Source organism: Durio zibethinus, chromosome 10 (genome assembly GCF_047325235.1).
Source record: "Durio zibethinus cultivar Kanyao isolate XHJ-2024 chromosome 10, ASM4732523v1, whole genome shotgun sequence".
NCBI lineage: Eukaryota > Viridiplantae > Streptophyta > Magnoliopsida > Malvales > Malvaceae > Durio > Durio zibethinus.
In genome coordinates this window covers 5,415,047-5,429,640 of record NC_143171.1, presented here as the reverse complement: position 1 = coordinate 5,429,640, position 14,594 = coordinate 5,415,047, and the positions used below count along the sequence as shown (strand labels likewise).

Here is a 14,594-nt window from a genome sequence, read left to right as displayed (position 1 = left end):
GGTCAACTTGACTTGACCCACCTGTGATTAAACCAAATGGCCCGGTCTGTGACTCAGCTCTTTTAAAGCCAGCTTGCTCACCTGCTTCAGCCATCTGCTCCATTCAAGCTTGTTCCAAATCGACCAAATTAAGCTCTCTTGTTTTGGATCATATTAGGTTTAAACTTAAAAGACTATTTGAGTATATTTTCTACTCTTATTTTATTTTTATTATGGTATTACATGCATTTATTTAATGTTGTACACCCTTAAAAATAAACTTGTTTGTGAATGATTAAACCCAATAAAAAATTCTATACAAATTCTTAAATAAAAAATAAATTTAACTAATTTTGCACTTTTAAAATGTGTTTTGAAAAAGAAAATTTTAGGAATAAAATAGAACAATATTTATACAAAATGATTTTTTTTTAAATGCCTTTGAAAACCTTGCCTAAATATTAAAAGAAATTCAAAGTTGTGTTTTAAAAAATGAATTCCACTTAGATGTTGAGAAATTAAAAAAATTAAAAATTAAAAAAAATTAAGTCAAGTTAATTTAAATTAGAATTTAAAGAACAAAGTAAAATTTTCATAAGTATATTAAATAACAAATAAAAATTTTTCCACTTTCAATTTTTAGAAAGAAAATGGTAATAAGTAAATAGGAATAAAATATGCATAAAATTGATTAAATTTATTGTTTTAATTCTTTGTTTTCATTTGCATAATTTATTTGCTTTATATTGCATTAATATAAAATTGTTAGGAAAAAAGAGAATTACGAAAACCAAAGTTATTTCAAAAGTCCACCTAGATATCGAGGATAATTGAGAAAGTTTGGGTTACAGATAATTTCTATTTTTCTCATAAAAAAATTTCAAGAAGACCCTAAAACCTTAAAATCCGAAACCCTAAAACTCTAAAACCACAAGCCTTAAAATTCAAAACCCTAAAACTCCCTAGCCCTAAAATCTAAAACCTTGCAACACCAACCCTAAAACTAAAACCCTAAAACCTTGAAAACCTAAAATTCAAAATCCTAAAACCCTCAAAACCTCAAAACCTCATGACCCTAAAATTGTGAAACCCCAAAACCTTCAAAACTTTAAATCCTAACCGAAATCTTAAAACCCTTAAAACCTTTGAAACCCTTAAAACCTTAAAATTTAAAACCCTAAAATCCAAAATCTAAAATTTAAAACTCGAAACTCTAAAACCCTCAAAACCTTAAAATTTGAAACCCTAAAATCTAAAATCCTAAGACCTTTAAAACCCTAAACCCTAAATACTTAAAGCCCTAAACATTTAAAACCCTAAACCCTAAAACCTCAAAATTCTAAAACCAAAATCCTAAAGCATAAAACCCTAAAACATTGAAACCTTTAAATGCAACCCTAAATTCTAAAAATCCATTAAGACTCTAAATTTAACCCTAAACCAAAATTCGACTCGTATCTCCAAATCATTACCCGAAAATCATTCTAAACCTAAAACCTCGACCTAAACCCATACCTAAAACCATCCCAAAATTTTAAGGATACGTACAAAAATCTCACATGAAATAATTTATTCCTGAATGAGACCTAGAAAATGGGGTATTTAGGAAACCTTATTTCATAAGTTTTTTTCGTACGAGTCCTAAACCTACAATAATAATAAAATTAAACAAAAGAATAAAAAAAATACTAAAAATAGGATCTTAAATATAAATAGTTGCACATAAACTCAACTTAGATTTTGGAGAGTTAAGGTGATCTCATTATATTTAAGAACCCGATTCCAAAATTATATTTCATATCTTGCATAACATCAATTGGTATACACACATCTATTCATTATTGTTTGTACACATAACTATTCAACTTATTCTAAATGTTTTAAAAAAATTTCACACCCTCAAAAATTTTGTAAAAAAAAAAATAGCATAGTAAAATGTTGAATAAAAAATTACCTTTTTAAATTATTTGGTGAAAATAACTATCAATTATTGTAAACATTATAATACTTGTTATATGCATCAAAAAATTGAAACTAAATAGCTACTTCTATCAATTTTCATTTACTTATATAGTAATTAGCTCCATTTCAAGTTAAATCATGAAAGTGATAATATCAAAGTAATAAACATAATATCATAATGACAAAAAAAAATCATATCACTAAGAAAAGAAATAAATCAATTCACTTCATACAAAAATACAATGTATACTTGACACATATTATAGGATGGGTGATAAGTGATCACTTTTCTCTATTTTATCACCAAATTTGCTCTTTTATTTCATTATAAAGTATAATGACAATTTGATATATAAATCGATATCATAACAAAAACAAAAAAAAAAGTATAAAGATATATACAATATATGTATAATTTAAACTATAATAAAATTGTTAGCAATAGCCAAAATTTAAAAAGAAATCTAAAACATTAAATTTTCAAGAAATTTGGCTTAATTTTAAAATTTCTTTTCAAAATGATTTTGTTTTCAAAAAATAAATCATTATACAACTATGATGAAGAATTAATCTAAAAGATCTTAACACAAAAAAAAGTACCCAAAATAATATAAAACCAAACATAAAGTAATTTGGGCATCTAATCTATCTATGTATAATATCACAAACAAAAAGAAAGCGAACCTAAGCTAGGTTTATTATATGGTGAAAAAATATCACGATAATGGGAAAATAATATTGTAAGAATACAAGTTATTTTTTAAGCATCCCCAAACACCCATATTTATAGTGTGGGTCTTGAAAATAATTGTGGAATAATTTGTAACTTTGAATGTCTAATTAATTAAAATGAATTTAAGAACCAAATCAAAATCAGTAATAGTATTTTAAATGAAGAGTAATTTATGTTTAACAATTAGAATAATCAAACATATTATGTATTTAACTTGTTTGTGAGAAATGAAAAAATAAGGATTTTGAAATTAGTGTAATAATGGTAATAAAATTCATTTTATTTAATATATTTCAAATTAATTTTAATTAATTTGATCATCTGTTAATCATTTTAAAATTAATATATATATATATATACACATATTAAACATATATACATAGCTTAAAAAGTGAAGTAAAAAAATAGGTCATAGATTTCAAAATTAGAAAGTGAATTTTTTTTACACAAATGTAATTTAAGAATTGATTGTTATAATTGGAAAAAGAGAACACAAAATTATCCTATGATGATAGCAATTAAAGTTTTATTAGCTTTAATATGCATTTAGTTAAGAGAGATTTAAGGTAAATAATAAAAAAAATAAATGTAATTAATTTAATTTTTAAAAATAATTTAAATAAAATAAAATATATTACATATGGCGATTTTTCAAGATCATCCATATGCCAATAAAATAGGCCATCCACATTGGAAATTTTCTTTTTTTGCCAACAATTTTGGCATTTATATATTTATATAAAATAATTAATTTTTAATTTTTAATAATCTCAAGTACAAAAAAAAAAACCATTTTAATCTGTTTATCTAGCTACAGCTTATCGATTCTTTAAGAGAAAAAGTTTAGGTTAAAGGATATAAAAAACTCTTCAACTATAATTAAAAAATCATTCAAATCTTTAGTTTTTTTTATTGTAATCAATCAACCCTTATAATATTTATTTACATTTAATTAAAACTTTATTTGAATGAAAAAGTTAACATTATTAATTTTTTTTAATTAAGATAAAATTTTAAGTGACATCAATAAAATAGATGAAAGTTCATCATGTTATGCAATTAATATAAGTGAAAAATAAATAAATAATTTTTTTCTTTTTTTCTTTTTTTTCTTCAATTTTCTCTCTAAAATTCTTTTGAGAGTTTAATTGACTGTAATTCGGAAATTACTTGATTCAATTTTTTCACATGATTAAATTTCATCCAATTAAGAATTTAATTGAGTTGAAATAAAAAATTAAGAATTTGATTGATTGTAATAAAATATTATAAATTTAAATGATTATTAAATTATAATTCAAAGACTTTTTTTAGCTTTTAGCCACAAATTTATTAGTTAATTAGTTAGGAAAGACGAATGTGAAAAACGTAGATTTCTCATCTAAAGTTTTGTTAACCAAGGAATAAACTGTTCTTACCCATCAACAGCATTCATGTCACCAATTTTGTTCCTTGCCTTTGCATTAATTCTCTGAAAGGCTTTGAGGAAGAAAATATAAAATGTTTGGGGCTTTGACACAAGGATTTTTTGAGTCATCAATATGTCATGTGTAATAAAAAAAAAAAAAAAAAAACCCAAATTCTGTTCTATTTTCCTACTTATTCCAAAAAGGAAAAAAAAAAAAAAAAAAGAACACTTCTTCAATGTTTCATCATCTCTCTTTTGCTACTTTGGTTTCAAAATGTAATATTGTGATATCAAAGGCTTGTAATATTTGCTCTAGTTTGTTAGCCTTTCAATCCTTTCAACCACTGCAATGGTGGGACATAAAATTTGGGGTATATGATATGATCATGAGCTTCAAAATGGAAGAGTACGGTAGAAACAAACAAAAGAGAAAGCTATACATAATCAAACTGTAAAAACGCCTGTAATTAATATTATTACATGACAAAGAAGAATGATCAGTTAATAAAGCTTAAAGCCTAAAGGACAATGTTAATTTTTTTAGTTCAATTTACATTTAACATGATCTTTGCCATTTTAAAAGCTCCCAATTGTTTTTCTTTTTTTATTTATACAACGAATAATTTAATATAAGAGAATGGGTTATTTAGATTTGAATTTTATATTTATTGAATGTTATTTTTTAAAAATAATTATATGAATCAATTGAATTAATTTTTTGATTTAATTGTAATTTGATTTTGATATGTAGATGATTCCAATTTCCATACATTCCTGAAGAAAAAATCCATTTATTATGTTATATTATGACAATATTATTCATTATTGGATGTGTGGGGTTTTAGGATCGATATATTTTGAAGCTTAGTGGCAAGCGAGGTCCAAGGATAAGGCAGTGCAGAAGGTGGGATGGGATTAAGTTAATCGTCAGGTCAGGGAAGGTATGACCTAATTGAGCTTCACTTTAAGAACTCCTTGTCCTTGGTTACAACATAAAAGTTACTTATACAAATCTTACTTAGTAACGCCTATAGACAGTTTTACTTAATTTCCGAATTCATGATATCAATCATCCTCGTTTGCATAAGGACTAGAGTCATTTTCAGGCTGGAAAACAGTTCCACCTTCGGAGCTCTGTTGACATTTGCATTAAAAAGCCCAACCTGGTAAACACAAACTAGACAATATCAAACTTACGTTTTCCGTGTGGAGAGAAATTGCTTTACGGAAAAGATTTCTGCCTGGAATTCTTCACCAGAAGACTTTCAATATAAACCCACAGCATATGCAAGAATTAAGTACTTTTAATCAAGTTAACTATAAATGTAATAAACCTATAAGCAACTAAGTCAACTAATCCCTCTCGCTCTAAGTCAACTAATCCAGGATTATTATTAATGATCCATGAAATATCTTAAGCCTTGCCTTTATAGCAGAAAAATGTTTAATTTCAAATTGAATTTCATTTTAAATCACTTGAATCTCTCTTACTTTTTCCCCATTTTTCTTCTCTCTTATGAAGTTAAAAGTAGATCATAGATCAGAATTCAGCTTCAAATTGTCCTCCAACACCATGGATTCAAATCTCACAATTAATCCATGTTTCATTCAAATTCAACCTCACATCGTCTCTAGATTCCATATAGAAGTCAAGTATTTTCCTTTTTAATGCTTTCATTTGCTCCCAAAGTATTCCCTCCAATGTCAACAGTATAATTATGGTTAGAGTGCTGCATTCTTAGTTCTGATAATCAAAATTCAATTTCTAGTAATCTCAAATACAAATACAAAAAAAAAGAAAAAAAATCTCTCCAATGGAGATGCAGAAATTAACATCAATGTTTGTTCATTGGCTTTTATGGGCTGGGCTGATTCCTGATAACTGATAATGCAAACACGGTGTAAGAATGTATAGGGTTCGGTCTTTAAGAGATGGGCTGATTCCTGATAGTCATTTCACAATGGATGTGCCTCTATCAAAATTCTCAAGATTAGCCATTGATTTTTGAAAGTTTCTTTTTTAATTTTTTAAAAAATGGAAGTTGTTACTTGTACGTAATGAAATTGACAACTCAACATAATCTTAGTTTGAAACGCTAATTCTAATTTTACCATGTTGAATAATTTTAACATAGAACATGATTCATTTTTTTAAAAAATTATAAAATTACAAACTTAGGAAATTTCACTTAAATTTTATATTTACTTGTTTGATTAAGATTTGAAAGAAAAACAAAATGATAGTGTGAATCATATACCTTTATCAATTTCGTAATTGAGATATAGATGGTGATATCATGGCCCTATTCAAGAAGAAAAACGTCAGCATTAAAGAGAAAATGAAGGACGATTGACAATGATAATGATCCATAACAGAAGCAGGGCAGCAATGGATGCCAGATTTACCATTCCGTACTATAAGAAATAAACTAAAAAAAAAACCTAAATTAAAAATCTTAGAATAGGGAAAATAAAAAACCGACTAGACAAGAAACGGATGAGACAGCCCATGCGACGTGGAAATTAAAAAGACATGCAACACACGAAAAGTACAGAAACGTTAATGACCGCTAAGGAAAGAACCGAAATAATGAGATTATTTTTACTCAATCTTTGAAAAATTAAAACTTGAATCCAAATTTAAGCCTAGATTCTGAATCTAATTACTAAAATATTAATTACCCATTACTTAATTTTATAATAGATTCATGAAATTATGACAAAACAATGACCACATTTTTTTTGGGTTATGTTGGTATAAAAGTACCGGTAACTTCAACCGACCTTTCCTCTCCAAAACCACCAAAGAAAAAAAAAACTCTGTTCTGTTCCTCTCTGTCTTTGAATAGTATGGAGGAAGAGGCAGAGATTGATAGGTTGCCCACAGACTTGTTGGCTCATATATTGGTGATGATCACTTCTTTCACCGATTTAGCCCAGTAAGTTTTTTTTTTTTCTTGATTTATTAAATATGTGTTGATGATCAGCTTCAAATAGTAGTAATTGTTGTGGGGATGGATGGTGGATTATGTTATGTATGTAGGGCAAGTGGGGTTTGCAGGAACTGGAAACAAGGGGTGAAACAGGCTCTGGCTAGAAGACAGACTCTGAGTTTTGCTGGTTGTAAGATGGATGACGATTCCACTGCTCGTCTCGTGCGCCATGCTTACAGCCTCAAAGAACTTGACATGTACTCATTTCTTCTTCTTCTATTTCTATTTTCATTTTTTTTGTTGATTTTATTTGTTTTTCTTTTTCTGTTTGAATTGTATATGAAGCAAGTTCATGAGGGGGAAATTTTGAGCGTGACAGAGCCTTCTCTTTGACTTGGCTTTACAATATGGAAGAGATATGTCTGTTTGAGAGTGATTGGTTGCAATATTTGAGGTTTTCTTGGTCAGAGCTAAAGGATTGAATTGTGGCTATGTTGCTATGGTGTCCATTAACCTGAAATTCATTGTGTGGACTGACTAGAACTTGCTGGAAATCGTTGGTCTTTATTTTGGAAGTTTCCCAATTAGCATTCGACCCATTGCATGACACTGATGGTTGATTGATTCTAATGGAGAATTAGTTCCTTTATAAACTTAACCTAATAAAGAAAGGTATAAATTCAACCATTTGTCATTCATCAATTAGGCGGGAAAGAAAGATAAGCCTCTTGTCAAGTTTCAATGGCTGAAATTATTTCATGTAGTTTTTATACTGCAAATTGGTTTTTCTTAAAGAGGCAGAAGTTAAGCAGTGAATTCCAGTTTCTGACACACACGCAAGTGTCACAGTAATGCATCAAATTGGTGATAGCTAATCTTCCATGTGCAGCTGAATGAGAAAATTTTTTAATCAGAAATCTCAATCTTGATGTTGATAGGCCTGATCTTCATTTTCATATTCTAATTCTTATTATGATCACAGTTCAAGGAATCGTTGGGGTTGCCAAATAACTGATAATGGACTGTATCAAATCTCATTGGCAAAGTGTGTTAGCAACTTGACATCTATTTCCCTTTGGGGTATCACAGGGATCACTGACAAAGGTGTTGTTCAATTGGTATGTGATGCCATTTTTGCCACATCAATCAATGAATTTCTTCAACTTGAATGTATTTTTGCATTTTCTCAATGGACTTGATTTTCTTTTTTTCCTTTCGCTGGTTCTCAATTGATTTTCTGAACAGATAACAAGAGCCAATTCCTTGCAACACCTGAATGTTGGTGGTACATTTATCACGGATGAATCCTTGTCTGCCATTGCCAATAGCTGTCCACGTTTAAAGGTGAGTTTAACATCGATTATGCATTTTCCAGAAAGTTTATTCTTCAGAAAAATCATGGAGATACTAAATTTTGGTTATCACCATCTAATCTCAGAGCATTGTCCTATGGAGTTGCCGTCATGTTACAGAAACTGGGTTGTTTGTTCTAGTAAGTAAATGTCGTAAACTAGAGTCGATCAATGTATGGGGGATTAGAGTTCCCTTGGAGTGTTTCATCGGTTTGCTTACCATCCGTCCAGCTCTTCAAATAAAACCACAAGGTTTGCCATTAAATGTTGGAGCTGTTACAGTGTTACCTGTTGTATAAGGTGCTCATTCTTGTGATTGCATTTCCAAACGCTGCTTGTACATATCACATTCTTCTGGGAATTCCAATTATTATTGTATGAATTGATTGGTTCAATAAATTGAAAGTTGCATTCAAAGTCTTTAAAGTATTAACAGTATGAAACATCTGCTGCTGAATCATTTTGTGCAAATTCAAAGTGGTTTTTTCGGAGATGACAGAAAATGATTTCATCCTGCTCAAAATCTTCTTTGGGTTTCTGGTAGGATTCCAATTTTCTCTAAAACTAGAGCATTATTTAATCAAGTTTTTTGGCTAAAGTATTCTACGGTGTGTTCAAAATTTGACGGATGGCACGGCTAGGTCCGTTTTGGCAACTGCAAATTGGTTTTATTCACGTAAGACATTATTTCTGAAGGGGAATATCTGCTTCTGACTTTGACAAAAGGATTTGAAGCTTGACATAAATTATTACAGGAAAATGAAGTCCATTAGAACCCAGAATTTGAATTTTTTATTTTGCTGTCATTCATTCCTCGACCACTCCCTCCCATTCCATGTTTAATCTTTTGAAACAAGAAACCTTCAAAGTCCTTGGTAAATAGACAATCTTCATACATGAAAAGCACGAGACAACAATGGGCTGAATGTTGAATGTGCAAGTGTTAAGCTAGCTAAAAAAGCTGTATAATGTTAGAATACAAGGACTAGTGTTCCGGGCCAAAATTTATGACTCCTCTCTATAATCGTGAGATCTTCTTTCACTTCATCAATGATTCACCGGTAACACATCACTAATACCCTGAAAGCTAATTTTGATATCACTTGTCACAAATCGAGATTCAATTTTCAGGCTCACGCAACTCTAAGACTCGAAATTCATAAACTCATCCAACGTTTCAGATCAACCTAACTGTTACGGTTCACATTCTTATAAAGTATTATCTACTTTGTCCCACTCTGATCTCACGATTTTATCACACAAAATATACTTTACATGTTAAAGGTGATGTGAACCTTTTTGTTTCATGACCAATTCTAATATACAGCCTATGTGAAATTCATGATTCATGATTCTTCTCTGAAACCATAACACTAGGACTAATCATAACAGAAGCACTTAACACGCAGGTTGTGACACAAATTCAGACTCCTACTTAAAACTACTTCCCAACAGAACCTGAAATCAGAGAGACATCGAAATAATTCATCGAATGATAATACCACGAAATAAAGTTGAACTAAATCAACTAAGGGTTAAACCTGAATAAACCACTCATTACAATATGAGCCGCCAAGTATAGCTGGATTGAAAGAAAGAAAGAAAGAAGCTAATTGTTGCTTTGACAGAGGTAAACAGAGAACGTTGGGACTTGAGACCCTCTTTTTTACGAATACAAGACGGAAAGGAGGTTCTGACATCAACACATTTCTCTTTATATATATATAAGAAGTGTAACCTAAGATTGAAGAAAAAGGTTACAATGTTAAATTTTAATCTCAGATATTAAATATTACTTCTTAAAAATAATTTCATGAATCAATTGAATTAAATCTTTCAAAACCTTTCTCTTTTTCGGTGGAAGCCTTGTGGGTCCGAGATGATGTCTGTATGAGCTAGGGTACCCAATTTAAACGAAGGGGCAGGAGAAGCATGTTTGGGAAGAGCTGCTGAAACCACAAAAAAGAAAAAAAAAAAAAAAAGAAGGTGCGGAAAGATCTGCTAAGCACCTAAGCCTAACATCACTGCCTAAAATAGAAGCATATATTTCCTACGATGTTCAAGTATTTTAGGAGTAATATCGAAGTCAAAGCATATATTAATATGAAACTAGTGCCAGGGTCTTATTAATGCCATTTCTAAGAGCAACATTCGTCTCTATGCAACAAAGAATTGCTGGCAGCAGTTGTGCTACAGTTATCAAGTTCAACAGCAGAACAGTCGGAAGTTAAGAGTAATCCTAATACCTGGAGGAGGTTCTTTACTTTGTTGCCATAATTTTTACACTGTCTGTTATTGGTTCTTTCATGACAAGAAAAGATTTTAGTAAGAATAATATCGAAGTCAAAGCATATATAAAGTGAAACTAGTGCCAGGGTCTTATTAATGCCATTTCTAAGTGCAACATTCGTCTCTATGCAACAAAGAATTGCGGGCATCAGTTGTGCTACAGTTATCAAGCTCAATAGCAACAGTCAGAAGTTATGAGTAATCCTAATACCTGGAGGAGGTTCTTTACTTTGTTGCCATAATTTTTACACTGTCTGTTATTGGTTCTTTCATGACAAGAAAAGATTATGGTACGAAAAGTGATTAATAAAAGCTTATGGTAATATGGATCTCTAAATTAATTGATAAAGGAAACTTGATAAGGTACAATAAAGCTCATATCTAATGGATAGCAATTTATCAGACAAATAACATAGTGGAACTTAATCATGCACCTAACCATATGAATCATACTATAGTGAAGCAAATTGCATACCTGAACTGTACTCAGTACATTCCAGTTCTCTCTTGGTTTGTATCTAACTCAGCTTCCAGTACAACCATTTGATTTTGCCTTAACAGAAGAATCTAAAGAGATTTTTAATTGTAATCAAAGTCTATAACCATGACAAGCATTCCTTGACCTTCACCCAATAAGGCAGGGATGCAGTATACTAATCCTCGACTCCAAAATTTACGTACAGACATTTTATAAGCCCCCCTAAAAGTGTAGATGCTATCCTGAAAATTATCTATTCTAGTCAAAATAAAAGCATTATCCATGGAAAAGAAAGCAACCCAACAATCAAGTGATTAGGATGATAGACCGTTGAAGCAGATCTTGAGAACTGAACAGATCCAGAAAAGCTTCCACCAGTATTGGTCACCGGACTTGGAGTAGGTATAGAAATATTCTTGCAAGATCCGAAGGGTGCTCCAGCCTGCAAAAGAACAAAACAGAGATTTCAAAAAATGTCATCACAAGAACTAGACCCATCTCGATGAAATACTAGGTTTCCAAAGCAATCCCATTACACTGTCCAAATTGCTAAGGAACAACATAAAAAAAGCTGTCAAAGGGGGAAAGAGATTACAAAATCAAGTTTACTGATGTTCTGCAGGCATGAAGACTTTTTAGTTTCATTCAACAATAAATTTATCAAAAGATATAAATCTTGACCAAATTCTACAAAATTCCTCTTTGCATCGAACTAGATTCCCTCACATGAAAAAGGGCAAAAAGCACAAGGCAAGTTTCTATGCTTCGAAAATAGTTTTGAAAAGTTGGCTAATCTAAATGCAAAATAAGACAAAATCAAGCATATATATGTGTGAAATTGAGTGAACTATAGCTAATTCTAATCTGGAACAGCACTCCAAATCAAGCACCTCCAAAATTCAGCTTAAAAATAAATAACAATCATACATTGAGAAAAGTTGCAGAGATATATGTCTCAGACTTTGATAAGTGATAACTGATAACCATTGATGAACATTTGGAGTAAAAAAAAACTTTTGAAATTGTGGATGCTTTAGGCTGTACAATGCCAGCTATACATAATGTTAGTAAGTGTCAATGGAACAAGGGCTTGTTGCAAAATAAGCCCTCAAATGACTTCACTGTAAATTGGAACTGTATTGGCCAATGCTTTCCAGACAAGTAATTTTGAATTTGGACAAACCTGGCAGGCTGCAATAGTACTACATCCACATAATCTCTGGCCATTCATGCTATCCAGATCATAAAAAACACCTCCTCCATCACTCCTCTGCATGATTTATCCTGTGTTAGTGCTTTTCATATTTAAGAACAAATTTATAGATATAAGTTACAACTGAATACCATGTAAAAGTTGACTGCCAAAAAGTTTGGCATCATATTCCCCGCTGCTTTGTAGCAGGTGCCAATCATGTCGGCAAGTTGTGTTGAATGCTCTTTGCAAGCTTCATCTTCAACTGGGTAAGTTGGAAAGTAATTCATAAGGAAAAGGGAGGCACTTTTTGAATTAAGTGGCCGTGATTCTTTTCTGTTTGGACATGAGCCTGCCTTTACCCCTGGATCTCCAGCTGAAACCCAAAACATCATGAAGGTGTTACTAGATAGCAAGTAAACAACGTGAACCCAAAAAAAAAAAAAAAAGTATCATACATGTTACCTTCATTTTCCAACATATACTTCCATTGATAAGCTATTCCTTCCTCTGCTTCCTTCGAAGCAACTGAAGTAAAAACCAAAAGCCTGTGATTTGCTTGCACCATTTCATTCACAGTAGGCCAATCATCACCCTTTTTTGGCATCTTGGACACAGGAAACCAATACTTGTCCAAACCAGCATTTGTGAAAAGCTTAGTCAATCCTTTTGGTGTATGCACATAATCCTCAATTATAATGGTTACAATCTCCATTGGATTCTGACTCAAGAATGCTTCCACTTCCCTCAAGGTGTTAATTGCAGGTTGCTGAATAAGATCCAATGAGAACATTGCAAATCATCTCATAAAACTTGAAAATAAAAATAAAAATAAAAGAACATGCAAGATAACTGCTAAATTTGTAAGATGGAAAGATATATTACAAAGGCAGTGAAGTTGAAACATTGCCCCCGGAATGAATGGCAGAGCCAAATATCACCTTCAAAATCGTACATGTCCAACATCAGCCCCCTCACTCCGTTCTAAACAATGACCAAAACGCAAGGAAAATTAGTTGAAAAAAGAAGATATTTATTGTTTTATTTGTTTCTCTAAGAAGTAAGAAAAGAATTGACCAAAAATTATCTCATACTTCGGATGGCTACAAAGAAACCAAGTAAAGGGAAGAAATGACACGTATTCGAATTTCACATTTTCTCTGCTTGTTAGCACCAAACAGATAAAAAGAACGACAAAGAGAAACTTTTACACTATCTATCAATTACTCTAGAGAGGTAATTTAGCAGGGCATGTCACAATTCCTTATCTTATAGTTTACTTTAGATTCTCAACAACTAACAAGGTCATTTAAAGTTGAAGCAAAAGAATACAAGTACACACCATCAACTGATTAGTAACAGTGTCTTCTTGATTGTAAAATGTCAATCTTTGAACACCTGGCAAAGGTGGTGCATCCACTATGCTGAATGAATTGTGGGTCACCAACCATGAATACTTGTTGAAAGGCAATCCACCAATCTGCAACCCACAATTGACACCCAAAACACTAATTTCCGTCACTAAGTTGCTTAAAATCACATAATAATATGAAGGGGAAGAAAAAAGAAAAGAAAAAGAACTGAATTGCTCAAATCCATCACCAAAATATTGAAAGAAAAAAAAAAGAAGCAAAGGAGCTTTCTTTGCCAAAAAGGAAGCAAATTCACACTATTTTACCTGAAAAAAAAAACAAATACTCATGATTAAGATGCAAAAAGAAGCTTACAACAGAAGTGGGTATGGTAGCTTGGCCTCTGATACAGTAAGGTTGAGTCTTGCCCAAAGCAGGGCAGTTTCCACAATAAAGACCTGGACCACAATCTGTAGCCAGTGAACATGAATCCAGAATCTGCAAAATTCTCTAAAATTTCAGTTTAAACTGTACTACAGATCATAAACAAAGAGAAAGAGAAAGTTAAAAGAGAAGAAGAAGAAAGGAACCTGGCAGTTTCCATTAGAACAAGAAGTAGAAATGCTGATGAAGAAAGAGAAGAGTAACAGAAACAAGTACCCAATTGCAGTGGCTCTGCATAAGCTACGGTGGTCCGTGAAACGGGCCAACATTATTTGTATTTCGCTTCTGCTTATGCAGAACCCGAGGAAGCAAAAAAACATGAGCAGAAGAGAGAGAGATAGAGAGAGAAGCCTAAGAAATCATCGACAGCTACCATAAATAAAAACTAAAGACTAAAGAGAACATTTTACTCTGGATGTGACGGTGACAAATGACAAAGGTTTTTGGATGCTTAACGCGGGCTTTATTATAC

At 31.3% G+C, this 14,594-nt stretch overlaps 2 protein-coding genes across 2 annotated transcripts; one reads left to right on the top strand and one right to left on the bottom strand.

Annotated features, from left to right (window-relative positions):
- Positions 1-6,712: 6,712 nt before the first annotated feature.
- On the top strand, positions 6,713-8,784 carry LOC111292804 (F-box protein At5g67140-like). The gene is made up of 5 exons (XM_022885390.2): positions 6,713-7,021; positions 7,126-7,272; positions 7,998-8,133; positions 8,261-8,359; positions 8,454-8,784. The coding sequence occupies exons 1-5, from the start codon at positions 6,810-6,812 to the stop codon at positions 8,664-8,666; spliced, it is 807 nt and encodes a 268-aa protein (XP_022741125.1). The 5' UTR covers positions 6,713-6,809; the 3' UTR covers positions 8,667-8,784.
- Positions 8,785-11,099: 2,315 nt separating this feature from the next.
- Positions 11,100-14,567, bottom strand: LOC111291648 (PLC-like phosphodiesterases superfamily protein). Its single transcript, XM_022883470.2, has 8 exons — positions 14,269-14,567; positions 14,054-14,176; positions 13,669-13,806; positions 13,212-13,310; positions 12,792-13,095; positions 12,479-12,702; positions 12,318-12,404; positions 11,100-11,576 (listed from the first exon to the last, which is right to left on the bottom strand). Exons 1-8 carry the CDS (start codon positions 14,440-14,442, stop codon positions 11,397-11,399), a joined length of 1,329 nt encoding a protein of 442 aa, XP_022739205.2. The 5' UTR covers positions 14,443-14,567; the 3' UTR covers positions 11,100-11,396.
- Positions 14,568-14,594: the final 27 nt, after the last annotated feature.